This window comes from Dunckerocampus dactyliophorus, chromosome 14 (assembly GCF_027744805.1).
Source record: "Dunckerocampus dactyliophorus isolate RoL2022-P2 chromosome 14, RoL_Ddac_1.1, whole genome shotgun sequence".
Classification (NCBI taxonomy): Eukaryota; Metazoa; Chordata; class Actinopteri; order Syngnathiformes; family Syngnathidae; genus Dunckerocampus; species Dunckerocampus dactyliophorus.
This window is the reverse complement of record NC_072832.1, coordinates 20,227,304-20,254,735: the sequence shown is the minus strand read 5'-3', so window position 1 is coordinate 20,254,735 and position 27,432 is coordinate 20,227,304. Positions and strand designations below refer to the sequence as shown.

The window sequence follows — 27,432 nt, the reverse complement described above, 5'->3', positions numbered from 1 at the left end:
GCCAAAAATGTTATCTTTATCCATTTTCTTACACTTATCCCAGTCCGGTTCACGGGGGCAGCAGTCTCAGTGGGGAAGCCCAGACTTCAGTCCAAGGCCACCTCTTCCAGTTCGACCAGGACACCAATGTGTTCCCAGGCCAGCTGTGAGACATAATCCCTCCAGCGTGTCCTGGATCTGCCCCAGGGCCTTCTCCTGGCTGGGCACGCGCGGAACACCTCAACACCTCACCAGGGAGACGTCCAGAAGGCATCCGGATTAGATGCCCGAGCCAACTGAACTGGCTCCTCTCGATGTGAAGAAGCAGTGACTCTACTCTGAGCCCCTCCTGGATGACCGAGCTCTTCATCCTATCTCTTGGGGTGAGTCCAACCACCCTAGGGAGCAAAGTCATTTCAGCCGTTTGTATCCGCAATCTCGTTCTTTCGGTCACGACCCAAAGCCATCAACATAGGTGAGGATGGGAACATTGATCCAGCGGTACATTGAGAGCTTCGCCTTCGGCTCAGCTCTCTCTTAACCATGACGGTCTGGTACAGTGACCGCATTACTGCAGACGCTGCGCCGAACTGCCTGTCGACCTCACGTTTCGACCTTCCGTCACTCGTGAACAAGACCTCGAGATACTTGAACTCCACCTGGGACAAGGCCTCATTCCCAACCCGAAGGGTGAAAGCCATCCTTTTCCGACTGAGAACCATGGCCTTGGACTTGGAGGTGCTGAGTCTCATCCGACAAGCTTCACACTCAGCTGCAACAAGCCCCAGTAGATGCTGAAGGTCACAGCCTGTGGCCATCAGAAAGAGCAGACACGAGATTCAACCATCAGGTTGGGAGATGACCACTTCATCTCTGCACAGAATAAACACAATGTTTTATGTAATGTTAAAGGTAAAATTAATCTCCACCAATGTGCGCCCCCGTTGGTGCGCAATGTGGGTATTTTTTAGAGAAGTCCCGAAAGATAGCCTACATGTCCGGAATGAGATGAACATTTTGATGATGAAATGGTTTGAGAAATGTAGTAGGTAGGTAGCTGACAAAAACAGAGGAATTTGAAATGTTGGAATGTAAAAAATGGAGACTGATGAAATATGTGAAAGGACTAGACAAAGACTGAGGATTGAACCAGCAGCCAGCAGGTTGGGAGACAACCAATCTACCCCCTGAGCCATGTCACCCTGTAGAATGAGTTGAATGTTACAGTAATGCAGTGCTTCTCAAATATAGGGGCGGGGCCCCCTGGGTTGGGGGTTGTTTATGTTGTACGTGGACGACAACATCATCAGCGGAGTATCTTCATCACCAGAAAGAAAAAAGGTATGGGAGAGAAAGGGGCTTGAGGTTGTTTTCTTATATTACAATCCTCATGTCTTCTGGTCTGAATACTGACTATAATACTGAATAACTTACAGGTTACGAAGGCCTTTGGCTGCTGACGTATGCTGTGTACCTGCAGTGAAGTTAGAAATAGTAAATTCACATCCGGGATCAATAACTCCCAAGCGAAAGTTTGTTAGACCAGCAAACGATACCTCTTTTTAACAATGGTAGCCAGTTAAAAAGTTGCAAGGATTTACATGCCGCACTGTTGGATCTTAGAGGTTCTAAGTAGAGCTTCAAAACGCAAAACAAAGACATGCCAGTGAGACAAAGAAATTGTCGAAGCAGTTCGTTACAAAAAAGCATTAAAGTGAAATAGGCTGATCAAAACTTTAAGACAACAGACTTTGAAAGCCAAAATCTTGGCAAAAATGTGGATTCAATGTAATTTTCCATCACGTATTCACACTGTCATGATCTCCTGACGCCAAAGGCAAATTCCTGTGAGGTGATTAACAAGAATGGCACAGCTACTCATTACCGAGTCCTTTTTTGAACATTTTATTTCTACTTCAGGGAGGATTCACATTTTTTTGAGCTATGGTCTCATACTTTTGATCAGCTGACGAACAACCTACTTCAGTTTAATTGTTGTTTGCAATAAATTGCTTGCTCAAAATTGTTTTTGTCTCACTCCCATTTCTTCTTTTTGCATTTTTAAGCTGTACTTGGTGCTGTATATGGTTTCTCTCCAGTGTGTCTTCTCATGTGTCTTTTCAAACCATGAGTAAAACCTGTACCACACACTTAACAGGAAAAAAGCTTCTCTTCAGTGTGTAATCTCATGGGTCTTGTAAAAATTTGACTTTGTATAAAACCTTTACCACAGATTGAACAGGAAAAAGGTTTCTCTCCAGTGTGTATTGTCATGTGGACTTCAGGCATAAAAATGGCAAAATTAACAAAAAAAAACAACAAATATAACGCAGTCAGAAGATGCATTCAATGACGTTATGATGATATGTAGTATTGTACACTAGTCACTAGGTGTCGGTAATGTTACTGTAATGTTGGGCGAGACACACAAGCACCAGACTTGATTGCCGGAACAGCAGTCTTTAATTGCAGGTCTCATTTATCTCATAACAGGCACAATAATCCCAAATAAAAATGGAGGCTACTATTGCGGCCGTAACCGACGCCAAGCTGAAACTCAACTTTGAACTCTGAACAATATCTCTACCTGTCCACCAATCACTCAGCTTCCACAGCACAGGAACACGTTTACAGCAAAACACCGGAGTCTTATTTATGTCCTAAATGGCTTGTTTTCTCTGATTATGTTTACTATATTGGGTAATACGAGCGTAACTGACTATAGGCGAGTTATTTCATGTCTAGAGGGCCCTGATAATGTTAAAAACTGTATTTAGAAGGTTGTAAACAAGTTTACAAGTCTTCTATGCTCAAACTACAAAAATATTCTATTTATAAAAAAGGAATCCCATTTTGAAATTCACTGATGACATTCAGGTCTGGAACCAACCAACTGTGATAAACGAGAGATTACTTTATTTTTTGAAAACACTTTGTCCCAACAATAGTCATTAAAAAAATAATGACCAAAAGTCAACTCACACAACATTTTCTCCTGCGATCAACAAATCTATTTAAATAATGCTGGCATCCTACAATTTGGAACGCTGCACATTTCTACTTGGCACAAACATCTGTATAAGAACAAAGTAAAATGCCAAGTAAGAAACTCTGGACTAATACAATCAGTGAAATCATAAACTGGACTCATTCAGTGCATCATGCATGAATGCAGCATGAACAAGACATATTAGGTTAGAACAGTGCTTCCCAAATAGTGGGGCAGGTCCCCCCGGGGGGGTGCGGTAAACTGTCGTGGGGGCATGAGAGGCAGGTAGGACTTTCAGTATGAGTGCAGCCCTACCAACATGTGCAATGTCGTATTGTGGTATTCATCATGCAGTTTGACTCTTGAATATGCTTCTATGCTTCGCTGCTCTCCATTGTGTTGCATTTCGCTGGTTGTGCAGTACAGATAAATAAGGATATTAGCAGTTTCTCAATAGCATTTGAAATCGGTGGGATGTGAAAACATTTTTGTCCCACAGTGAGGGCATGACAAGAAAATAACTGAGAACCACTGATTTAGAACCAGCGCTTTCATTGCAAACTGCATACAGTTAGCCCTCATTTATGGTGGTTTATGGGTTCCAGACCTGACCGTGATAAGTCAATTCCCGTAAAGTAGGAGTCCTTATTTATAAATGGAATATTTTTATATTTAGAAAATAATAAAACTTGTTTACGACCTTCTAGATATGTTTTTTTTACATGATTAGCACAAGATGTGAAAGAACAGCCCTGTGGTCACCTTTACACTCATATTACTCAACATACAGTAGTAGACATAATGTCATGTTCTGCTGGAGTTGCTTTGCTGCTACCTGTCGGCTGTTGCAGTGTACTGTTGGTCCTGCGGGGCGGAGCCACCGGAGAACACCTGAGGTCAATTAGTCACCCGGCCTTCATAAGCCATGCTGTGTGACTCACTCGTTGCCAGATTGTTTTCCATGGACTTCACTCGCTCCACGCTCATCCAGTCCTCGTGTTGTAGCTTTCTGGTCACTCGTCCTTCCAGGATACTACGAGAACCTTTGTCTGTGTGGCATTCTCCAGCAGCTGTTTTTGTTACTAGCGTCAGCATTACCTTAGATTCCCTGCTTGGTTTCTCCAGCAGTGCTTTTTGTTAGTTATTACCCTGCTAGTATTTTTCTTTCCTACTTGGCTTTTCCAGAAGCATGTTTGTTTGTCCTCTTTGTGTGTGGCTTTGCCCGGAAATTTTAGTTGTACTTTGTTTTGGACTCTTGTATGTTTTTTTGTCTTACTCCGTTGGAGTATTACTCTTTGTATTAAACTAGCAATGTTACAAAATGTTTACATTTGTAAAATCAAGCCTGTGATTCATTCTGATAAAGCTTGACTTTAACTAATTTGATACCTCACTTTTCACTTCTCTATCCCTGACATTAAAGAAGCAGATTTTATAGCAGGAAAATAGTGTCTTTGGTTCCCATTGCTTTAACATTGAGTCAAAACAAAAGCTGTGATGGACCCACGGACTTAGCAAGAACAACCATCCTATAAAATATATCATTTAGGCTATGAAAATCTGTTTTAAAAGTCAACAGAATATCCTTATGAATTTTTTGGATAATCAAAAGGGCCAGGGAAGAAAGTAAAGTGTCAATTTTCATGTATATGCCTCACACTGACCCCGCCTCTCGCCCGAAGTCAGCTGGGATAGGCTCCAGCATACCCCCGTCACCCTAATGAGGGGAAACAGCATAGAACATGGATGGATGGATGGATGGATGGATGGATGGATGCCTCACACTGCAGTGCAACAGCACGCTGTGTATTCGTTTTCACCCCACACTAACCACAATACAAATGCGACGTAGTATTTAAAAAAAAAAACATTTTCAAACAAATACATTTTAATGAAATTTCATCTGCAGAGAGATATAAAAGTAAAATAATATCCCATATACTTTTTATCTTGTCTTATAGCTGCGGCCCATGAGTTTGAAGGGCTTAAATTGTACTTCACTTTTCCAACCACTAATTTGCATGGACTCTCCTTACAGAGTGCGCACGCTCTGAGTCAGATTTTTTCATCGCTAAAATATGGGTTTTGTAACATTGCTAATTAAACCTTTTTCTCTACACTTTGTGTTTTGTCCTCTCTGCATTGAGATCCAACCACTGGCTTGTGCCATTCCTAACACATAATAGAAATATAACCTAATATAGACTCACATGTTAACATTTGGAGAATTCCTTGTTGTTCCATTTATACTTCGGGTTTCTCAAAGTACTTGACTATTGTCTCATCAATGTAACGTTACTGACACCTAGTGACCAGTGTAGAATACTACAAATCACAACATGTGTTTTCTGAATGCCTTATTTTGTATTTTAGTTCATTTAGCCATTTTTATGCTTGAAAATGCTTAATTTAGGCATAGTTTTTACTAATAATAGGCCATATTCAGCCACTAAACAGTGATTATTTTGAAAAAACATGATAGTGAAGTGTTGAGGGACGACTGTATTTACAATGCAAACTTGAAAATACTGAGCTAGCAAGCTTGTTGCTGCGTGGACCACGTCATCACTCACTTGCCGATATAATTATTGGCAGAACACCGATACCGATATGAATCGATATCCCATTGTTATGCCCATTATTGGGCATCCCAGTCCAAAAGTCTAGTTTAAGAAGTGAAAGCCAAACAAGACGAAAAGCACAATGTTCCCAGAAGCACCTTATCAAGCTCCTGCAGGTAGGACAGAGCAGCGTCACAAGCTTTGAGGTAACAGGAAAGACTCTCTTCCTCCCTCTCCAGCAGACGGATACGAGACACTGAAGAAAGTGCCTGGTGGTCCAGAGACAAACCTGGAAGACATACAGACACCAAGAAAAGAAAATTCAGGATAAACATTGACAGTTGTTTATCATTCCTTCAGCAACACAAGCGTGCTCACGGAGGACCATGCTGTACATCCTGTATACAAGCCAAGTCATTTGGGATAGCACCACTGTGACACACAGGAGAGAAGATTAAGACTTAGACAACACACATGCAGTAACCTGGGACCTCCATATAGATATCGAGCATACCTTGGCCAAGGACACTGTTTGGAAATTAATTCAGTTGCAGTCAAATGTGCTTTTAGTGACAATTAAAATAAAACAATGACTGTTTGTTACATTTGCTATGCTGAGCTATTAAAATTGATTTCCTTTTCTCTATCACTTGTGATTTGGATTGCAGGTTAACTGGAGCCTATCCCAGCTGACTTTGGTCAAGAGTCAGGGTACACCCTGGACCAGGGGTCTTTAATTACATCTGTTAAACAGGGACAGAATATTTCCCAGACACTTTGAGGGCCAGGACAAAATGTGCCCAGTATACTCTAACATTCAATTTGTCGGTATTGAAGTCCATCCATTCATTTTCTATGCCGCTTACTCTCACTAGGGTCGTGGGTATGCTGGAGCCTATCCCAGCTGACTTTGGGCGAGAGGCCTTTGGCAGGGCACATATAGTATAGACAACCATTCACACTCACATTCATACCTATGGACAATTTAGAGTCGCCAATGAACCTAACATGCATGTTTTTGGAATGTGGGAGGAAACCGGAGTACCCGGAGAAAACCCACACGCACACGAGGAGAACATGCAAACTCCACACAGAGATGCCCAATGGAGCTTTGAACTCAGATCTTCTAGATCTCCTGAATGTGCTGACCACTCGGCCACCGTACGTCCCATTGAACTCCTTCAAAAGCTCACTAGATGTCGCCAAATATAAACAGCCATAAAACAATCCACATCATTGTAAAGCAGGGGTGTCCAAACATTTTGCACTGAGGGGCACTTTGACATTTTGTAAAGCAACACATGCAGATATATATATATATATATATATATATATATATATATATGTATATATATATATGTATATACACATATACATACACACACACACACACACACACACACACAGACAGTCAAACTTGTCTATAGCGGCCACTCGAGGGAGTCTGCAAAAGTGTCCGCTATAGACAGGTGGCCTCTATAGACAGGTTGGCGTCCAGTTTGAATTTTGACCAGTAGAGGGAAAAAAAGAAAAAAAGGGGAAATAATAATAATAATAATAATAATAATAATCATAATAATAATCATAATAATCATAATAATCATAATGTTGACCAGTAGAGGGCACTGCGGACTGCGGATAAAAGTTGTACAGCACTACTAGGCTTGTTATTATCATGGTTCATGGTTTTAATCCTGAACATGCATGAGTCAAACAGTAGCACATCACATAGTACAATTCACAATTTTGCATGTCCATAAAGGAGTAGGAAGAAGCAAAGCTTATTTAATCCTACCCCTCATCAGTTTCACATCAGTTGCAATACATTTATTCACCTCTTGTTCTTCCAAGTGTACTTTGTAGGTCTACATGACAATGTAGTGCAATCATAGCCAAGGTTTTTACTTACTAAAAGGAAGCTAGAGGCTTAATAATAACTGATAGAATATATCCACGACCCACAGAACAAAGCTGTGCTAGTAATGTCTTACACTTGTTTTTTATATTTTACTTTTTATACGGCAGAGTGTCATTACAGCTTTAGTTCATCAGGAAGTGACGGGAAGTGACGGTGGGCGTCCCGAGCAGGAGAGCTAGGCTCAGTGCTAGCTCTGAGTTTCTGGAGAGTTGGGAAGTGTGTTTACGTTGGCGTGGATGTAAAGTCCTGCAGTGTTCTCCGCTGTTAATAAAGCCATTAAAGTGCATCGGCGACGTGAGTCTCTCCTTCCCCACAACAAGCGGCATTACAGTATTGACCAGTGCACACCAGGAAATAAACGGTGTCATTTCTTACAGGCATTGGCTGGACAGCTATGTAGTGGGGCTTGTTTAACCTTTGCCTTGTGGGCAAGCAGGAAGGAGAGACGATGCTGAGAGATGTGTGTGTGTTCTGAGCTGCTGTCTGGTGGCCGCGTTCAATAAATAAAGTTGGCAGAAGCAACAGGAGAAGTTTCCTTCTTTGCTTCGGAGCTGAATAACACTGACAAGTTAACAGACTAGTAGCGAACGGAAAAGAAGATGGCTTTTTTTGTGTCGAATACAGAAGATGAGGACTTTGATGGATTTGTGGATGAGGATTGATGAAAAATACATTCTAGTACATTCTAAAATACTTCAGTTAAGTACAACCGAACTCAGTTTTGCTCCCGCTGCCGCATACATGCTAGCGTATGTTTTTTTTTAATTGTAGCGTCGCTGGGAGCACGTCCTGTTCCCAGCCTAATTTGCGGTAATGTTTTGGTGCAAATGCTCTTAAAGTTACATGTTTGACCAGGAAATAGCAAGCTCAAAAGAAGACGGCTTTTTTATGTGGAACAACTGACAGTTTGTGTGGATCTTGTGAATGATTGTGACTGAGCTAGGACTCAGTAATTAAAGTCTACACACGACGGCTTCATTGATTGAAAAACGAAACTTTTTCGTGCATGAAGCTTCTACTTGAGTCGGTAATTTGGCCGCTATATGCAGTCAGATATTGACAAAGGGAGACAAAATGGGTGGCCGCTGGCCGCGTTTGACAGGTGACTGCTATACACAGGGTCCACAACATGTAAATTTGCTGCGGGGGATTTTTCAATGGATACTATAGGCAGGTGGCCGCTAGGACAGGTTTGACTGTAGTTATATTTCTATATTTCAAGAAAAAAAATTCATCTCAGCTTTGTGATATTGGTGAAAAAGCTACTATGAACTTCGCTCCTTGTTTTTTTTCCCCCATTTTTGTTGTTTTTTTCGATATATTTCTTAAATAGTCTTCTTAAATGTTCTCATTGTAATATTACAACTTTATTCCCATATTTTGACTTCTATTCCCAAAATACAACTTTTTCTCCAGCCTAGTTTTCCAAAGATTACACATTTATATTTATATTATAGTTTCTCATATTAGAACTTTTAAAAAGAACACATTATTTCTCTTTAATATTTCAATGCTACTAAATTCTCATTATTTTTATGAGTTCATTCTCGTAAAATTGCTTTTTTTCCTCATTAGAATATGTTTTTTTTTTCGCTCTTAATATTTTGACTTTATTACAGCTGTTTTTTCCATGTCTGCTGTTCCACTGTATAGACGTTTTCAATCTTTTTTTTTAACCACTATTGGTAACATATTGTTATACTTTTTGGGTGAAACAAAATCTAATCTTGAGCCGGTGACATGCGGCAGCTTTAACAGTTACTCAGTAACACCTTAAATGTTTGAAGACAAACACAAGATGCGGTGCAGTTGCTTCATCTCAGTGAGAAGATAGACCAAAGACAACACGTTACTTTTACTCATCTTTGTATGCACATATCAAAACAAGGGAAAGGTCAGGGATAAGATTCACAGAAATATGACAGTGTACTTCATTCTCAGAGCCCTGCATGGATAATCTTATCACCAATATCATCATCATTCATTTCACCCCATGTTTCCTGATGAGCAGATGTGACTTCGTGATGATTTTAAGGTGCACTAATAGAGACGCAGTAGATGAGAAAGTCCCTGTACTACATCTGTGTAGGCTCTCAGTCGTACAGGAGTTGTCCATCGAGGAAAAGGCTTCTTGAGACGTCATCTGTACTTCTGTGTAGAAGGTGTCGGACGTTTCGCTCCTCATCCGAAGAGCTTCGTCAGCAAACTAATAAGTGCTGGTAGCTTAGGCCTTAAATACAGTAAGAGTGGGCGGAATTGGTGTGCCAACACCCTCCTCCTATTGGTTCGTTACACTAAGCCTGCATTCCTCATCTTTACAGTGGTATAATCCTATCCTGTTATTCACACCTACGATAAAAGGGAAGTGTCGCTCCCTGAATTGGGTATGAACGACTGATACTGGCTTGTTAGCATCTATTGTTCTGGCTCGGCCCTGCCTTCACCTCATTTGCAAGACTAAGAGCTGTGGGTTTTGGTCTCAGTAACCTGCTGAACACAGGGTCCAAATTGAACCTCAAACCCAAATTGGACCCTGTGTTCAGCAGGTTACTGAGACCAAAACCCACAGCTCTTAGTCTTGCAAATGAGGTGAAGGCAGGGCCGAGCCAGAACAATAGATGCTAACAAGCCAGTATCAGTCGTTCATACCCAATTCAGGGAGCGACACTTCCCTTTTATCGTAGGTGTGAATAACAGGATAGGATTATACCACTGTAAAGATGAGGAATGCAGGCTTAGTGTAACGAACCAATAGGAGGAGGGTGTTGGCACACCAATTCCGCCCACTCTTACTGTATTTAAGGCCTAAGCTACCAGCACTTATTAGTTTGCTGACGAAGCTCTTCGGATGAGGAGCGAAACGTCCGACACCTTCTACACAGAAGTACAGATGACGTCTCAAGAAGCCTTTTCCTCCCTGTACTACAGCAATAAGGAAGGAATAATATTTGGGTGGTGATGTCTACTTTGAACATCTGCAACATTAGAGTACGTCTGGCGTCTGACTTCAGACCGTCTCAGTCGGCCTGTACAAACTTAGGAAGCTAGTGCATCTTTGACATTAGGAGGCTCCATAGAGCCTCATCGCTGCACAAAGCACTCAGGAGAAGCACATTAAAGACATTCGGTTCAGTTTTGATTCGATTTTCCTTTTTTTCCAAATATGAATTGTTTCATCAATGTATTGGCTTATATTCCTATGTCGGTAGGTATTATTGAGAATAAAAATCTGTAGTTACAGTTGGTTGCACTTAAACCTTTTTTTTAATTAATCAAACATCATCAAGGTTAAAACAGTACTCTTTTACCTTGGATACAATGAATAGAAAATATGAAAATCAGGTTGACCTATTTTTCATTTGACTGGAAGAAATGTTGCTGCATTTCTAAATTTACGCTTTAATAAACTACAATTTGTTTGCCATCTATTATTGTATTTGTTTATATGCATCATGAATTTATCCCTGATTGAATAAACTAGTGGTCTAGTGGTTAGCATGTTGGCCACACAGTCAGGAGACCTAGAAGATCTGGGTTCAAAGCTCCGTTGAGCATCTCTGTGTGGAGTTTGCATGTTCTCCCCGTGTGTGTGTGGGTTTTCTCGGGTACTCCGGTTTCCTCCCACATTCCAAAAACATGCATGTTAGGTTCATTGGCGACTCTAAATTGTCCATAGGTATGAATGTGAGTGTGAATGGTTGTTTGTCTATATGTGCCCTGCCATTGGCTGGCCACCAGTCCAGGGTGTGCCCCGCCTCTCACCCAAAGTGAGCTAGGGTAGGCTCCAGCATATCCGTGACCCTAGTGAAAATAAGCGGCATAGAAGATGGATGGATGGATGAAATAAACTAGGAATCGTCTTTTCCACTCTTCACTCAATCACAAGTTTCTGCTTTGGTAAAAAAACAAAAACGTTAGTGTATCGACTTATAGTGCTTGAATCCTTCTGGATGAGACAAACATTGAGTGAAAACCATGGGAAATGATACTAATTGAATCCATGTAAAAATACATGTCTCTCGTCCAACTGATGGTGGACTTGAATTGCAAATAATAATACCACTGTTGCTGCTATTGACACTGCTATGTAGCACGTTGCTGATCTCTTTCTTTTCCTCCCTTGTAGTAAATGCTCCTGATTCCCAAGGTGCAAGTTACAAATGTTTCTCATTCATTTATTTATGGCGGCCCGACACAATTACATTACACAGCACTGTTTTTGTTTGTTTAGCGTGTTCGCTCTCACCGACATACACATTCTATTTGAACTGCCTGTGTGGCTTGTCGGTACAACTCCGCACAGGAGATGGCATCATGAATGTGTGCTTCACACATGTAACGCAGACCAGCCCTGAACCCTGCCTGGACTCGATCCAGCATCCACACATCCCCACTTAGAGTTAAGTTGAGCAGTGCTAGTCATGGAGCCAGTAATCCCTCGTTTATGGCGGTTAGTTGGTGCCAGACCCGACTGCAACAAGTGAATTTCCGCAAAGTAGGGGCGCACGGTGGTCTAGTGGTTAGCACGTTGGCCAACACAGTAACAGCCTGGAAATCGGGAAGACCTGGGTTCGATTCTCCCTTGGGCATTTCTGTGTGGAGTTTGCATGTTTTCCCTGTGTGCGCGTGGGTTTTCTCCGGGTGCTCCGGCTTCCTCCCACATTCCAAAAACATGCAGGTGAGGTTAATTGGCGACTCTAAATTGTCCATAGGTATGACTGAGTGTGAATGGTTGTCTATATGTGCCCTGCGATTGGCTGGCGACCAGTCCAGGGTGTACCCCGCCTGTCGCCCGAAGTCAGCTGGGATAGGCTCCAGCATACCCCTGCGACCCTAATGAGGATGAAGCCGTATAGAAAATGGAATATTTTCGTAGTTAGAGTATAGAAAACCTGTTTACGACCTAAATACCGTTTTTAAAATTATTTGAGCTCTCTAGACATGAAATAACAGCCCTATAGGCGCATTTACACTCATACTACCCAATATAGTAAATATAACAGTAGAAAACCAATGGCGGACAGGAAGTAATGTTGTGGGTAACGGCCACAACAGTAGCCTGTGTTATTATTAGGGATGAACGATAAACCAATGCGACGGGATATCCGGTTTGAGCAGAGAACAATTTCGATTCGGAGGATGAACCACATTTTGAGTATGGGATTGCTTAGTTTTCCAAGCTAAAACAGCATTTTTATTGCACTCATGTGATTAATAGTTCTATTTACTTATCTGTGCTTGGAAGACGTGTCATTATTTAAGTGGCTTTGCACTATTTATTTATTGTATATTATTGATTGGACTGAAGGTTAAGACTTGTTTTTTTATTGTTATATTTGATATAGATTGATGTTTATTGTCAATGCACACAGTATCGTTTGGTGGCTCCATTTCCATTTCTAGCAACATTAAGACATGTAAAAACTGAAATGTTAAATTTGGATTTGGAACAGGTGTAAAATATACATAAAATATCAAATGTAAAATATTGATCCTATCAAAGAAAAAGATGTTCATTCAGCATCTTTTTTGGTCTGTGTCTAAACAACACAGTAGACACATTTGACATGTTCTTGTATTTGTATTGTAATTTATTTATCCCACAGCGGGGAAATTCACTTGTTACAGCAGCAAGCAAGATACGCAAGTAAAGAATACAGTGACTACAACATGGTTCAGGTGGTGCAGGTGTTGTAGAGCCTGACAGCCGTGGGTGTAACAGTCTGCTGCTGAAGGAGCTGCTCAGGGAACCCACAGTGTCATGTAGGGGGTGAGAGGTGTTGTCCATGATGGATGTCAGCTTAGCCAACATCCTTCTCTCCCCCACTTCCTCCACGGAGTCCAGAGGACCGTCCAGGACAAAGCTCGCTCTCCTGATCAGTCTATTGATCCTGCTTCTGTCCCTGTCCGTGCTGCCCCCTCTCCAGCAGCCCACAGCATAGAAGATGGCTGAGGCCACCACAGAGTCATAAAAGGTCCGTAAAAGAGTCCTGCACACACCAAAGGACCTCAGTCTCCTCGGCAGGTGGAGGTGACCCAAGTACTCACAAATCAAATAATTATCAAAACCCATAATAAATACAACACAATTAATTTTCAAACCCTTAAATATTAACCTTGAACCATTACACAAGTACATAAAAATAGATTAATTCTCTCCCTTTAAGTTAAAACAGATTTTAACTGAATTATTTCAGTGTGAATGCATAAAAATACATTTTTAACCACGGGAATCAATGAAGTAATGGAACTGGTTAAATCCAACACACAAATTAATAAATACCGAATGAATTAACCACAAATTTTACCCCCGTTTTAGAGGCACATATTTACAATCCATATCCAATGTTAAACTATTATCCAGCAGTGAACCAAGTGACTCGTTTCCCCCATAAGCAACCATTCAGCCAACATTACACAAAGCACCTTGCCCCACATTCCAATGCCACAGCAGCGCAACAAGTGCCGCACATCCACAAAGAAAATAAAAAGTGATCTTACCGGCTGTCCGTTCAGCTCTATGGAGGAACTAAAACCTTTGCTCTGCTCTGCAGTGGCGTCTCTTTACTCTGCCTGATTTGACACAGCTGCGTAATTAGCGCGCTCGCGCACCAGCCGATGAGACGGGAGCGCTCACCGCTGTAACTTTTCATGAAAGGAAATTGGCTATGATCATGTGAATTGACTGGCCGAACTAATGCCGAATTATATAAAACCCCTCTCTAGTAACCTGGTTGAATACGGGAGTGGATGTGCTCGACCAAGTGCTCTCTTACAGAAAACTGCAATAATCTAAACAGGGTTCTGCCTGTTGCCGAGCGCGTCACAGGGCCGCCGCAGTCACGGGCTCGCGCATCAGCTGGCAAAGAGCTGTTCGCCGTAACACACATAACATTCCATAACACGTTTAAACATTCAATGACACATTCATAAGCATAAACTACTTATTTGGAAGAACAAATACCTGAAAAGGGGAATTATTGAATCATGACAAACTGACACGATCTTTCCTCAAGCCACGTTTGTGATGATTGAGGAGGAGGAAGTAAGGTGTCCTTAGTATGATCCAAAAGCTCTATGCGCCCCCTGCTGGAGCCCTCCAGTATTACAATAACTATCACTTTTTCTATTTCAATAACATTAAGCCAAAAACATTTTACTGTACTTTTAGTGCTGCAACTAACAATTAACATTTTAAGCATGATATAGGTACCATATGAATATTAAGGCAATTGTGAATTACTTGTGCTACACCAACATAGTGCATACTATTCAATCTGTCACACTGTCACCTAAGGATTTGACTCACTTGTTGTACATCGTCCATGTTATTTCGCCCACAGAGTTTTTCCCTCTGTCGCTTTTTGTTTGCACCTTTGCAACTGTGAGTACCTGTACCTGCTTGAGCACATTAAAGTATTTTTATTTGCAAGCTGCTTCTTCTCTGCATTCTGGGGGTCAAGCTTCTGACAGCTCTGCCAAAACGTGACAGTTACACCCCTACTGAGAAGCCATTTGGCCTCATCCCAGCAGGCTTCACAGGTCGTGCTCAAAGATTAGAGGACAGCTCTACCCTGACTAGTCCGGGACAAACCACTCCATTCTTAATAAGGGTGCCAGATTCAGACCAAAAGTCTAAATAATTTAACTGTACACGACTAAAAACAGCAGCACTTTAACTATTACACCCCGTCTGTACAAAATAAGGAGGCATAGGACAGTCAAAAGGGATCATTGTAACAACAGCAAGGAATGCTGGGAAATTTGTCTGCACATTCCACAGCTGCCAACTCTTCCAGGTTGCATGAATATCTTGTTGATTTTCTGTATTTATATCATTTGCCAGCAAAACAGTAGCATGTTTAGTCATACGGTAATGTATGATCATCAAAAAATAACAAAAAACTCTCCAAACCAGAACAAAAACTGTTCCCAGTAGGACTCAGTAATGAGTAGCTCCACCGTTCTTGTTAATCACTTCAAAAATTGGTTTGGGCATGCTTGATGCACGTGTTTCCAGGAGGCTAGTGGGAACATTGCTCCAAGTGGTGAGGATGGCTTCACGAAGGGCATCAACTGTCTGGAACTGATAGCCATTTTTATAAACTTGCTTTGCCATCCATCCCCAAATGTTCTCTATAGGATTTAAATGAGGGGAACATGCAGGATGGTCCAAAAGAGTGATGTTATTCTCCCTGAAAAAGTCCTTGGTCAAGCGAGCATTGTTAACTGCAGCGTTGTCCTGTTGAAAAAGCCAGCTGTTACCACACAGACGAGGGCCCTCAGTCATGAGGGATGCCCGCTGCAACATCTGCATGGAAGCAGTCGCCGTTTGACAACCCTGCACCACCTGAAGCTCCAGTGTTCCACTGAATGAAAAAGCACCCCAGACCATGATGGACCCCCCCTCCACTGTGCCGGGTAGAAAACATCTCAGGTGGGATCTCCTTGTCATGCCAGTAACGTTGGAAGCCATCTGGACCGTCAAGGTTACATTTTTTCTCATCAGAGAATAAAACTTTCCACCTTTCAATGTCCCATGTTTGATGCTCCTTGGCAAAGTCTAAACGGGCAGTTTTGTGGCGTTGAAGGAGACGAGGTCTTTGAATTTTTTGTTTTTTAAACCCTTTTTCCGCAGATGCCGTCTGATGGTTATTACGCTGCAGTCGGCACCAGTAAGATCCTTAATGTGGGTGGAAGACGGCCCTGTGTCTTGATGGAAAGCCAATCGGATCCTCCGGCTCAGTGCAGGTGTGATTTTTTTTTAGGTCCACCTGGGCTTGACGATGCTCCATAGATTCTCAATTGAGGTTGAGGTTGGGAAAAATGAGGCCAAACCATGAGTTTCTCTCCTTTTATGCCCATAACAGCCAATGACAGGGGTAAGTATTCTTTGCATCATGAGATGCTTTGTCATGCATGATGATCGTTTTGCTACAGAAGGTACGGTTCTTCATATTGTACCACGGAAGAAATGCTATATACTTTGCTGACATCATTTTCACACCTTGAATGACCATACATGGCCTACCAGGTCTCTCCCAATGATTCTGATTCAAAACATGACTCAGCTACCTCCTTGCTGACATCACAGCCTTGTTGAGAGATGCTGGCCATACTTTACTTCCTCTATCCGGACCACCCAAGGTTGCATGGCCCTCATCAGTAAACAGGATTGTATGTATTTGTTGGCCCACTGCAACCGTTTCTGCCTGTGAGTATTGGTTAGGAGAACCACTGCTGTACAGTATATCAACTATGAGATGACATGTCCTTGAACATTTCTTCCAGGAGGAGGCAGTGTAGGACACAGACGGAAAGTAAACACCTGTATATGCACGCGTTAGTGTTATGTAAATTTACACTCCTGATCAAACTCTTTGATCTCTCCTGATCAAACCCGTTGAAAAATTGCTAGAATTTGCATTTTGCACATTTGGATTTCAATGAGGTTCTAAGTAGAGCTACAATATGCAAAAACAAGACGGGGGAGTGAGACAAAAAGCACTTTGAAAAAGTAATTTATTGAAAACAAATTGAAATAGGCTGTTTATCAGCTGAAAGTTTAAGACCACAGGATTTAAAGCCAAAATCTGCTCAAAATGTTCATTTTCTGTCAGGCATTCACACTGTCATGCCCTCCTGATGGCTAAAGCTAAGAAGCGTTCTCTTTTTGAACGCGGCCGGATCGTCGAGCTGCCTAAGCAAGGCCTCTCGCAGCGTGTCATTGCTGCTGAGGTTGGGAGCAGTAAATCAGTCATTCTAAATTGTTTGAAAGATCCTGAGCCTTACGGAACAAAAAAGTCAATCTATGAGGGTGGGAGGCAGATCACAACAAAGCAGCAGCTGTGGGAGGGTATTCTGACATCTTTTTTCAAGCTGAAACGCTCCAAAAACCCAAATTCAGTAAGAATTGTGAAGGTTATGCTAACCGTTAGCATAACCTTCACAAGTTACACGTTAGCAGCTAACGTGTAACTTGGCCTGTTAAAATGTTGGTGATTGAAATAACTTTTGCGTTCAGAAAATCACCTCATTTTCCCTGTGCCTCCTTATCCTCCTTATGGCTAATGGTGAAATGCTTTGAAACTGCGTTTTGCATAATAATGTGGAACAGTGCATTTTTAGGTTTGTACTCTAAAGGTTGATGAATTGAAAATTGTGACTAATTTATTAAGACAGTCTAAATGTGTGCTAACATGAAATGGTAACAGGTTTAATTGTGAAAAATGTAATTAAAAAAGTGTGGCATGTAGATAATCTCCATGTTATCTTTCAGTGGTTGAACTTCTTGCAGCTGTAATTACTAATTGTTTGCCATATTTTTGTCAAAGCTCTTAAAGCAGAAAAACACTTCTATCACATGCTGATTAATCAACTGTGATAGTGTATACTGGAAGGGCAAAATCCTAAAACACTGTCACTGTCCAAATACTTAGGACATCTAGAGTAGGTTTTACGAACAAAATGCAGCAAGGAATTTTCACAACTAAAACGTCTGGTTACTTTTACAGTATCAGTCAAATATTTGGATCTACATGGAACTGATGTGTTAATTCAGTTAATTTCACCAATAATTCATTTTTCATTTCTCACGTATGTATTTGTTATAAGCACTTTTTTATGGTCAGTCTTTATTTTATTTGCATTCCTTTTTGTGTGAACTTTGACATCGCTGTGATGTCATTTCCTGCCATTCTGGCGCGCTCTTCAGTCGCCTTGACTGCTGAGAGGTATGTTAGTCTGGTGGCAACAATGTTTTAATGTGCTAATGTGAATATAAGACATTTCATGCCATTGTGTGCTCTCTGTATTATGTACAGCGTTTGACGACAACTCACGAAAGTTAATGCTTTTAATTAAGCTAGTTTTGGGGACTTCGTTTTTTAGGAGACGTGTGCATGAAGTTTATTCCGGCTGCTGTACATTTTATATGTTGTGCACAGAAAATAAACGCCCCCCTCTGGCTGGCAAGAGAACTGCAGCTGTCTCCTCGTCACTCACAACGTCAAAGAACACAACGCAGAATACATTTTTAGCCAGTATCAGCACAGACCGGCTACATACATACTCACTGCTATACAAGAGGTGAGTCCAAACCTTTGACTCTGTGTTTATACATACAATGTACATTTTGTTATGGCAATTGTTAACTTAACAATTAGCATTGCAAGAATGTTACCCAGCAACCATTTCTCTCTTGGTTTCAATGACTGTCTAAATCCAGGGTCCGCAGCCTACTAGTCCGCATTTGTGGGCTTTACGTCGTCATGCAAAGGCTGTCCAAATTAGAAAGTCCACAAAGGCTCCTCCAAATGTGGCCGACAAATGTGTCCTTCTCCTCTGAATGGAAGTCTGCATTCAGACCATCCTTTGTGGCCCTTCATATCCCAAGATGTCTGTTGCCAATTCCTCGGGAAGAAAAGTAGCTATTGGCTATCCCAGAACTCGCTAGATGACATCTAATGACAGCTCAATTGCATGATGTTGGAAGGCACAGGTGTCAAACACAAGGCCCGCCGCATCATTTTATGCGGCCCGCGAAACCCTTGGAATAAACCATGTCAATAATGCACTTCACCTTTGCCCTTCTAAATGTATTTGATCCGTCATTTTGTCAAAAAATTGCACTGCATGCAGTTCTTCTAAACGTCAGTATTGTCTAATCATGCAGCAAGATATTCCAAGCATTTTTCAAAAACAAATACTTGAATGTCTGCTTGTCACCATGACATTCTCACTTCACTTCTCATTTCGAAGCAAGTTATCCATCAATTTGTTAGTAAAACTATAATAATCTAATGCATGGGCAACTGTGTAATAATATGAGGTTATATTCATATTTAGATTCATAAAAACTGAGTTACAAGTGGCCCTCTGAGGGCAGCCGTAACTGCGATGTGGCCCTCAATGAAAATGCGTTTGACACCCCTGTTGTAAGGGATGCTGAAGGAAAAAATCCTAACCTCGTTCGAGAGACAAAAATCGACTAAAACACCTCAATTATGTTTAGAATTACAAATTAACTTTTTTTTTTTTTTAAATTGGCCATCACTTCAACAAAATAATTTTACTATTTTATCTCGGCCAGCGCCTTTCTAAGTCTAGACAGCGTAATAATTACATCCGGACCCGCCTCCAGCCTCCACCGCTTATCTTGCAGTTAGAATTACTTGTTTTAACTTATCAGGCATCATTCTCAGATCACACGTTCTGACACACTGACAGGTACTGACTGAGTCCGAATGAGGCTTGAGTGTAATGAGCAGCCATTTAATGAAGAGTAAGAAACATTGGCACTTTAGATCCCGCTCTGTAAAACGGGCAAAGCAAAATTATTAGTCGGTGTATGTTTTAGACGAGAGAAAAGAGGTTCTCCGTCGGTAGATTTACCTCCAACTCAGAGCTAAACCTAATTTATTAAACAATAGTAATATTAGCTAGTTTTTTATTATTTTGCTACTTTCTTCATTTGTACAAAACTCTGATCAGCAATAACACCTATTATAAATTCATGGATCATTTGAAAACCTTGACTATACCTGCATATGACAGTATAAGTTTTAATTTATGTATTATTTGATCACATATATGATGAGTAATAAAACAATGTAGCATCCTGCACAGTATCAAGCAGGTGGAATGACGACGTGCAGGAAGCCAGAGGAGGTTTGGAGGCTGTCAGTGACGTTCCATGGTGGTAACACATGTCTGGCATTGTTTTCTTACATCGTCACATGTGCTAAAATATATTAAAGGTTTGCAAGTATAGTAGTACGTCGCATAACATAAACCTCCTTTTACATAAATTCCACTGAACATAAAGAATTTATGTACAGTTTTTGCTTTGTATGTATGTATGTATGTACTTTATTTATCCCACAGCGGGGAAATTTACTTGTTACAGCAGCAAGCAAGCAAGACAAGTAAAGAGAACAGTGTAAAGAAAGCATAGTGTCTACAACATGGTTCAGGTGGTGCAGGTGTTGTAGAGCCTGACAGCGGTCGGTATGAAGGACCTGCGGAACCTCTCCTTCTTACACCGTGGGTGTAACAGTCTGCTGCTGAAGGAGCTGCTCAGGGAAACAACAGTGTCATGTAGCGGGTGAGAGGTGTTGTTCATGATGGATGTCAGCTTAGCCAACATCCTTCTCTCCCCCACTTCCTCCACGGAGTCCAGAGGACCGTCCAGGACGTCCAGTATTACATAAGAGATTCCATATAATGTAAAGCGTCAAGTCAGTGCAAGTTTTTTTTTTCAATCAACTTTATTAATGCCTCAAGTCGGTGCAAGTTCAGACTAACACTTGGTGACGCCTTCTGACGCAGCACGCTCTCATTGGCTGATTTTCGAGGCACCGGCTCCGCTCTCATCTCATTGGCTGAGTTATACAGAACGTACGCGAGTTTGTGTGAGAGACAGGCTTGTCCCTTCAAACTCCTTCCTCTTCGTAGTCCCCCTTAAACTAACTTAAACAATTAAGTTACAAATTAAAATTTTAATTAAACAATTCAGTTACAAATTAAAATTTTAATTAAACAATTCAGTTACAAATTAAAATTTTGCACACAGCATTATCGTGTAGTGCGTGTGCGTTTGTCTGAGACCAGCTGACTCTTAATGAGTTGCGTTTTGACTCAGGCTAGTCCTCCTCCTTCCTGCCTCCACTTGCGCTCCTGATCAAGACATCTCGTGAACGGTAGGATTGTTTTTGTTTATCAGTTTTACTCATTTACAGTAATCTTATTACCTTATTTTATATTGGAATGTTACTCTACTATGTTGATGCTAATGTTTTCTTATATTTTCCCACCATATTTGTTGGACTTTGAATATTTTGAAGGGCCAAAGGGGTGAGTTTGGGAAGATCTTGGAACGGATTAAGCTATTTACATGTATTTTACGCTTCGTATAACATAAAAACCCGATAACAAAGGTTCTCGGAGCGGATTATTTACGTTGTAGGGGCGTCTACTGTATAGTCAAGGGATAACATTTATTTTTGCTTTTTTTAAAAATGTACAATATTTTTTTATGCTGAATAAGCTTGTTTTGCCAGAACATAAACAAAATGTTAGTATCCACAACTCACATTTATGTCCTGTCTTGGCTGTATTGTTTTTTTCCCAACTTGTTTTTCATCAAACTGAGCGGAATCAGGGCACTCTGCTGCACGTGACGTCATCCCTAACAGGCTGGCGTGCCATTGCCGGGCGGGCAGCTTTTGAAATCAGTGTTGCCAAAAGGGCTGCAAAAAGCCAAAGAAAAAGCAAAGCGACACATACATATGCAGAGTTAATCCTTTTGACGCTTGCCAAGTTGAAGTCTCATAAAATTTCACGTTTCTATTTTCATGTTTTCACAACATTAGCGAGCATATTTATCCTGACAGTATTGGTTGCTTTCCAAAACTTAAAAACACATTTGTCCTAGTTTTCCATAATCCAAATCACTAGTCTACGCTATTTTGTGGTAATTTGGCATTAAATACGTATAATGTCTGAATTAACACTTAGAAAACTCTTTGGTGAGCTGCTCATCAGCTGGTGAGCCCCTGCATGGTTGGAAACCCCGAGTGTACGGTATAGACAACACAGGACAAATGATTAAAAAAACGACAGAAAAGGGATGATGTTGCCGCTGCATGTCCTGGTCCTCCTCAAAGAGCGTCCACCTGGTCATAGAAGAGATTTCCCTGTCGGAGCAAAAACATCAATCATCAGCATGTGGTGGTGGACATGTCAAAAACGTGTCCCTCACCGTGTTTGATGGTTGAGTCAGCGTGTTGGCTCTCTCTGACTTAGGATGCGCCGCCACCTCAATTTCATTGGGGGCATACGTACGACTTCTTCTGCGCCAGTACCAGATACCAACCACAACACAGACAATGGCCAGCAAAAGCATTACTGTTGTCACGGCCGCTACAGTAGCTGGATCTCCATTGCTGGGGGCCAATGGGGACAGAGCGCCTGTAGATTCAACTTCTTCACCCGGGGGTGCCAGTGGATTCTTGAGTTGGACCAGACAGCTTTTGGTGGAATTCAGACCTTTCACCGTGCAGAGATAATGTCCAAAGTCATCCTCAGTGATGTTCTTTACAAGCAAGTCCCCTTTTCTGGTGTCCTCATTGGCTTTAGGAGGCAACACCTTGTTTCCGCTGGTCTTTTCCCATATGTACTGCTGCGGGTTGCCTTGTGATCTGCATTTGAGTGTCACATCCTTACCCACCGCAGGCTTCCCTTCCACGTTGCACACTGGATTGTTCATCTCTTCAATGACTGTCAACATCACATTCTGCTTGAAGATTTTAGATGACGTTTGCACGCTGCACACGTAGGTGCCCGTGTCTGATGGACGCAAGTCGCGGATGTATATGGAAGCATCTCCATTGCGGGGGTCAGGAGACATGAAGAAGACCCTGCCCTCCATTTGTGGGTACAGATCAGTATGCAGCTTGCCATCAGTGAAGCTAATAATGGTCCTGTTATCATGTTCTGGTGTGCTTGGAAGCTTCAACCACTCGATATTGTAGTACTCGTCAGCAGAGGAAAGGGTGTACTTGCAGTAAAAATAGGCGGTACTTCCAACAACTGACTGAAGTGAAGATTCCCCATCTGCCCTGCAAAAGCTCAGCATCACCACCAAAGACCACAGCACCCACACCATGGTTGGACTGCTGGACAGGAGCTTGCTGTAAAATAAAACAAATTATAAAATAAACATGGAAATCAATCAAACATTGATTGACTGCTTCTTTATTTTGAGCCATGCAAAAATATAGATTGTACATGACACCCACATTGGGTAGAGCAAACTAAAAGGTTTAGATAGAACAGAATCGAAATACACATATGAACAGAAAATAAATTAACTTGAAAAGGAGTGGGAAGAAGACCAACTTATTTACGCCAACCTCCATTCATTCATAAATGATATGATTGCTACTATAACTTACATATAATACTTCATGTATATTTATTCATAAGTAGCACTAAAGCACATTAATATGCAATACGTTATACATTACAATACATACACAATATACATATTGCGTTTCAAACTATTTTGCAATTGATATTTTACTGATTTTGCTCAATAGTCAATATAAATTACTCATAAATCATCAACCTTCAGAGTACAATTTGAATTATTATTTATTGAACAAACCTCCCAATGACGTCAGTAGTTTTTTAAAAATAAAAACTTAACATGCACTGTTCCACATTATTATGCACAATGAATTTCAAAGCATCTCACTGGTTAGGAACCGAAAATGGTCATTGGTTGAGTTTGCAGCATAAGGAGGTCATATTTACTGAAAGCAAAAGCTTTTTCAGTCACCAACATTTTAACAGGCTTCATTGATGTAACCTTTACAATTATTACAATTTTCTTGCCAAAGCTCCACAGGTTCTCACTTAGTTGAGGTCAGGAGAAAAAAAAGGAGCCAAACCACAAGTTTCTCTCCGTTTATGCCCATAACAGCCAATGACAGAGAGGTAAATATTCTTTGCATCACGCGATGGTGTATTGTCATGCATGAAGGTCATTTTGCTACACAAGGTACGGTTCTTCATATTGTACCATGGAAGAAAATGGTCAGTGAGAAACTATACATACTTTGCTGAGGTCATTTTCACACCTTCAATGACCACAAAGGGCCTACCAGGTCTCTCCCAATGATTCTGATCCAAAACATGACTTACACTACACATCTTATCAACACTAATATCATTACTCATAGTATCAGCATATCAGTCATGTATTACGACGCATTCTTGGAGTTATATCCAATTTTTATGCGTAGAATTGTATTTAGAATTGTATTTAGTAATCAAGTTGGTTTATTAGTGTTGATGTTGAGTTTGGATAAAACATATCGTGCATTTAAAGAGACAGCGTGCTTTGTGGACCTGCTGCTGGAGGGGCTGCTCTCGAGCAACAGGACCACTCTTTGCCAAGTCACTCTTCGCCAAGTGTCCTATGCTGTTAATTAAGACAGACAAGATTTTGGAGGTCTGCTGTGAGAAGGTGGATGATCTCCTGCAACCGTGCCACCACTTGTCTGCCCTAATCTGGTGATTATATTGTATGAGAAATAAACAAAAAAAACAGTTACATCATATTCAAATCGAGGGAAAGGCTTCTTGAGACGTCATCTGTACTTCTGTGAAGAAGGTGTCGGACGTTTCGCTCCTCATCCGAAGAGCTTCGTCAGCGAACTAATACGTGCTGGTAGCCTAGGCCTTAAATACAGTAAGAGTGGGCAGAATTGGTGTGCCAACACCCTCCTCCTATTGGTTCGTTACACTAAGCCTGGGAGGAGTAGTGGTATAATCCTATCCTGTTATTAACACCTCCGATCATATTCAAATACATATAATATATATAATATAAATCAGATTACTGTTGTACAACTAGCTTCATGTCACACGGGTCACATAGGTATGAAACATGTCATATTAGCTTCAAGGTTGGGTGTATCATCGTATCATCATCATCATCATCATGCGGGTCTTCCTCTCTTTGATCCTCCCCCTCCTCAAACTGGTTTCCTAAAAAGCCACGACTCTACTTCTACTTAGGCAGGATGTCTTGGTTGATTTGATTCCCTATTTATATATATTTGACTTCTCTTTTGTGCCTGTATTGTTGTTTGAATATTTTATTCATTCCAATGGCATAAATAGTATTTATTGTTGCTGTATTTGGTCACATGGTGTTTAACATATGCTCCATAAATCGGCATGTTTTCAATGAGATCATTCATAATAATTGGTTAATTTTGTCTGAATATGCTGAGGGCCACGAAAAGTGCTGTGAAATAGCCACCGGGCCGCACTGCCCACACACACACTCTACGCTCTTTTAAGCATTGTGCATAAAAATGTGAGCTTTACCTGCACTTCTTGAATGATGAAGGAAGCCTCAGTTAGATTCTCTGACACGGCTGCAGCAAACCCATTAAATCCTCAGTAAATAATCACTTTATATATGCACCCCTTCAAAGTACAAATACATAAGAGTTGCATGTCATAAAGCACAAACGCTTTCATCTTACTGGCCAACCATCCAATCAGAAAGTAGGTTTTTTTTGTAACATTTTACAATAAGGTAAAATTACGACAGTTGCACTTCCAAGTGTTGACAATTTTGAATAATCATATGATTCAATACATTCAAAACAAAGACATAATTGATGTGTCTGTGACACGTGATGTTTGTACTTTTAGGAGTTGTAAATAGGAGTGACAAAAAAATCGATACGGTAAAGTCAAACCTCAGTTTTTGTAAGTATGATTTGACAAAAATTACCATCAAAATTTTGCCCTGGTTTTTGTACAATATTGCACGTAACAATCTAGTCTGTTTGCACTGTCCTGTATCCTTCAGCAAACCAAACAAAGAACCTTCGGTGTCTGTGATTTTTCATTGAGTCTAAATATTGATAACATTGATAAATGCTGACAAACACGATTGAATTCATGAAAGACCTCATCACAAAGTATGAAGATGGTGTCCGTTTGTCCCTATCTTCGTTATCATGAGGCCAAGTATCACAAATCGTAACGTATCGTGAGGCACCCTGAGATTCCCAGCCCTAGCTGTAAAATTTTAATGAAGAAACCACAAGCACTTTGTATTTCATAAAAGTTGTTACTTTCCTAACAATATTACAAAATGGACACACCACCATATCACAGCCCATGCCTCAACGTGCCATTTAAACGCATGCTCAGTGTGTACAGTCCATTGTCAGACGTACGATCATTTATCATCATGCACCGCGTGAAGGCTGTCCAAATTACAAAGTCTGCGATGTCTCCTCCAAATGTGTCCTCCTCCTCCACTGAATGGAAGTCTGCATTCAAACTGTCCTTCGTGGTCCATCATATCCCAAGATTCTTTGCGCACTTCCGTCCAGCCTTTAAGAAATGTCAACATTATGGTGCAATGGGGAGAAAGCGTCATAAATATTGATATATATTTATGCAAGCAGTTTGGTGTGTGGAGCCTTTGTAAAGTCTTGAATCTTTCTACGACATAGACAGTTTGATTTTACTAGCATGAATATGTAAGGACATAACACTTATACACACATATTACGTATATAAATGGAACAAGATGAAGTCATTATTTGTGTTTGTGTACATCACATACATGTTTTATTGGGAAATTCTGTGTGTTAACTTATGAATGTTTGTACTTGTGTTAATGTGATCTTGTGTTTACATTTCTGTCTTTAGAGCAGTCTTGGAGGAAATGCACGGGCACATTCATCAAGCGGACAATAAAAACAAATAGAGTATGTACAAGTTCAGATGAAAGTTTGGCAAACAAAATGATGTTTTCAGTATTTCAAATGTAAATGAATAAATATTGTGCTGAATCTACTGCTTTTGTGGTTTTCATCTGCTGTATTAATTGCAAAGATTTAGGAATGGGAGGATATTCTGCCCAACAATTAATTTACTGTATTCTACTTCGTATTTACAAGTACAGTGTAAAGTACAGTCATTTATGACAGGTTTACAAATGGCTGCAGGTGCTACATTTTAGACATGAATGAATATACAGTACACTATTATTAAACATGTATTTCAAATATGATGCGAGTTACTGGGGCATCATGTGGACTGGTGCATGTTTCCACTGTCCTTAACATCATCCATTAATTGGGTCTGCAAGGATGATCTACACTGCTGTGTCACTAACCCTTGTCAAAGAAAATACTAATATACTTGGGAAACAGTAAGGCACCAAAAACAATGTATTTGATCTTCTCAAATTTTTGGTGCCTAACTGTTTCCCAAGTATATTAGTGTGTGTGTGAATGTATCAAGGAGAGGAATTCAGGCGCTTAATGGAAGTATGTATATTTACTTGTATTCATTTTAAGTGCAGCCTTGCCACATCCAATATGGCGGCGACGTTGACGTACAGCTCAGCGTTCGATGCGGCGTCGCGCAACGTCGTGCATTGA

The 27,432-nt window shown here is 40.9% G+C and overlaps 2 protein-coding genes and 1 long non-coding RNA gene across 3 annotated transcripts in view; all 3 read right to left on the bottom strand.

Annotated features, from left to right (window-relative positions):
* Positions 1–27,432, bottom strand: part of LOC129194311 (hepatitis A virus cellular receptor 1 homolog) — a 286,203-nt gene that overhangs the window by 77,569 nt on the left and 181,202 nt on the right. The gene's annotated exons all lie outside the window — the stretch shown is intronic.
* LOC129193783 (uncharacterized) lies at positions 691–14,497 on the bottom strand. The gene is made up of 3 exons (XR_008573610.1): positions 14,412–14,497; positions 5,688–5,818; positions 691–787 (listed from the first exon to the last, which is right to left on the bottom strand). It is a non-coding gene; the product is annotated as an uncharacterized LOC129193783 (long non-coding RNA).
* On the bottom strand, positions 20,306–25,404 carry LOC129193773 (coxsackievirus and adenovirus receptor homolog). Its single transcript, XM_054798406.1, has 3 exons — positions 25,349–25,404; positions 22,209–23,139; positions 20,306–22,143 (listed from the first exon to the last, which is right to left on the bottom strand). The coding sequence occupies exons 2-3, from the start codon at positions 23,112–23,114 to the stop codon at positions 22,108–22,110; spliced, it is 942 nt and encodes a 313-aa protein (XP_054654381.1). The 5' UTR covers positions 23,115–23,139; positions 25,349–25,404; the 3' UTR covers positions 20,306–22,107.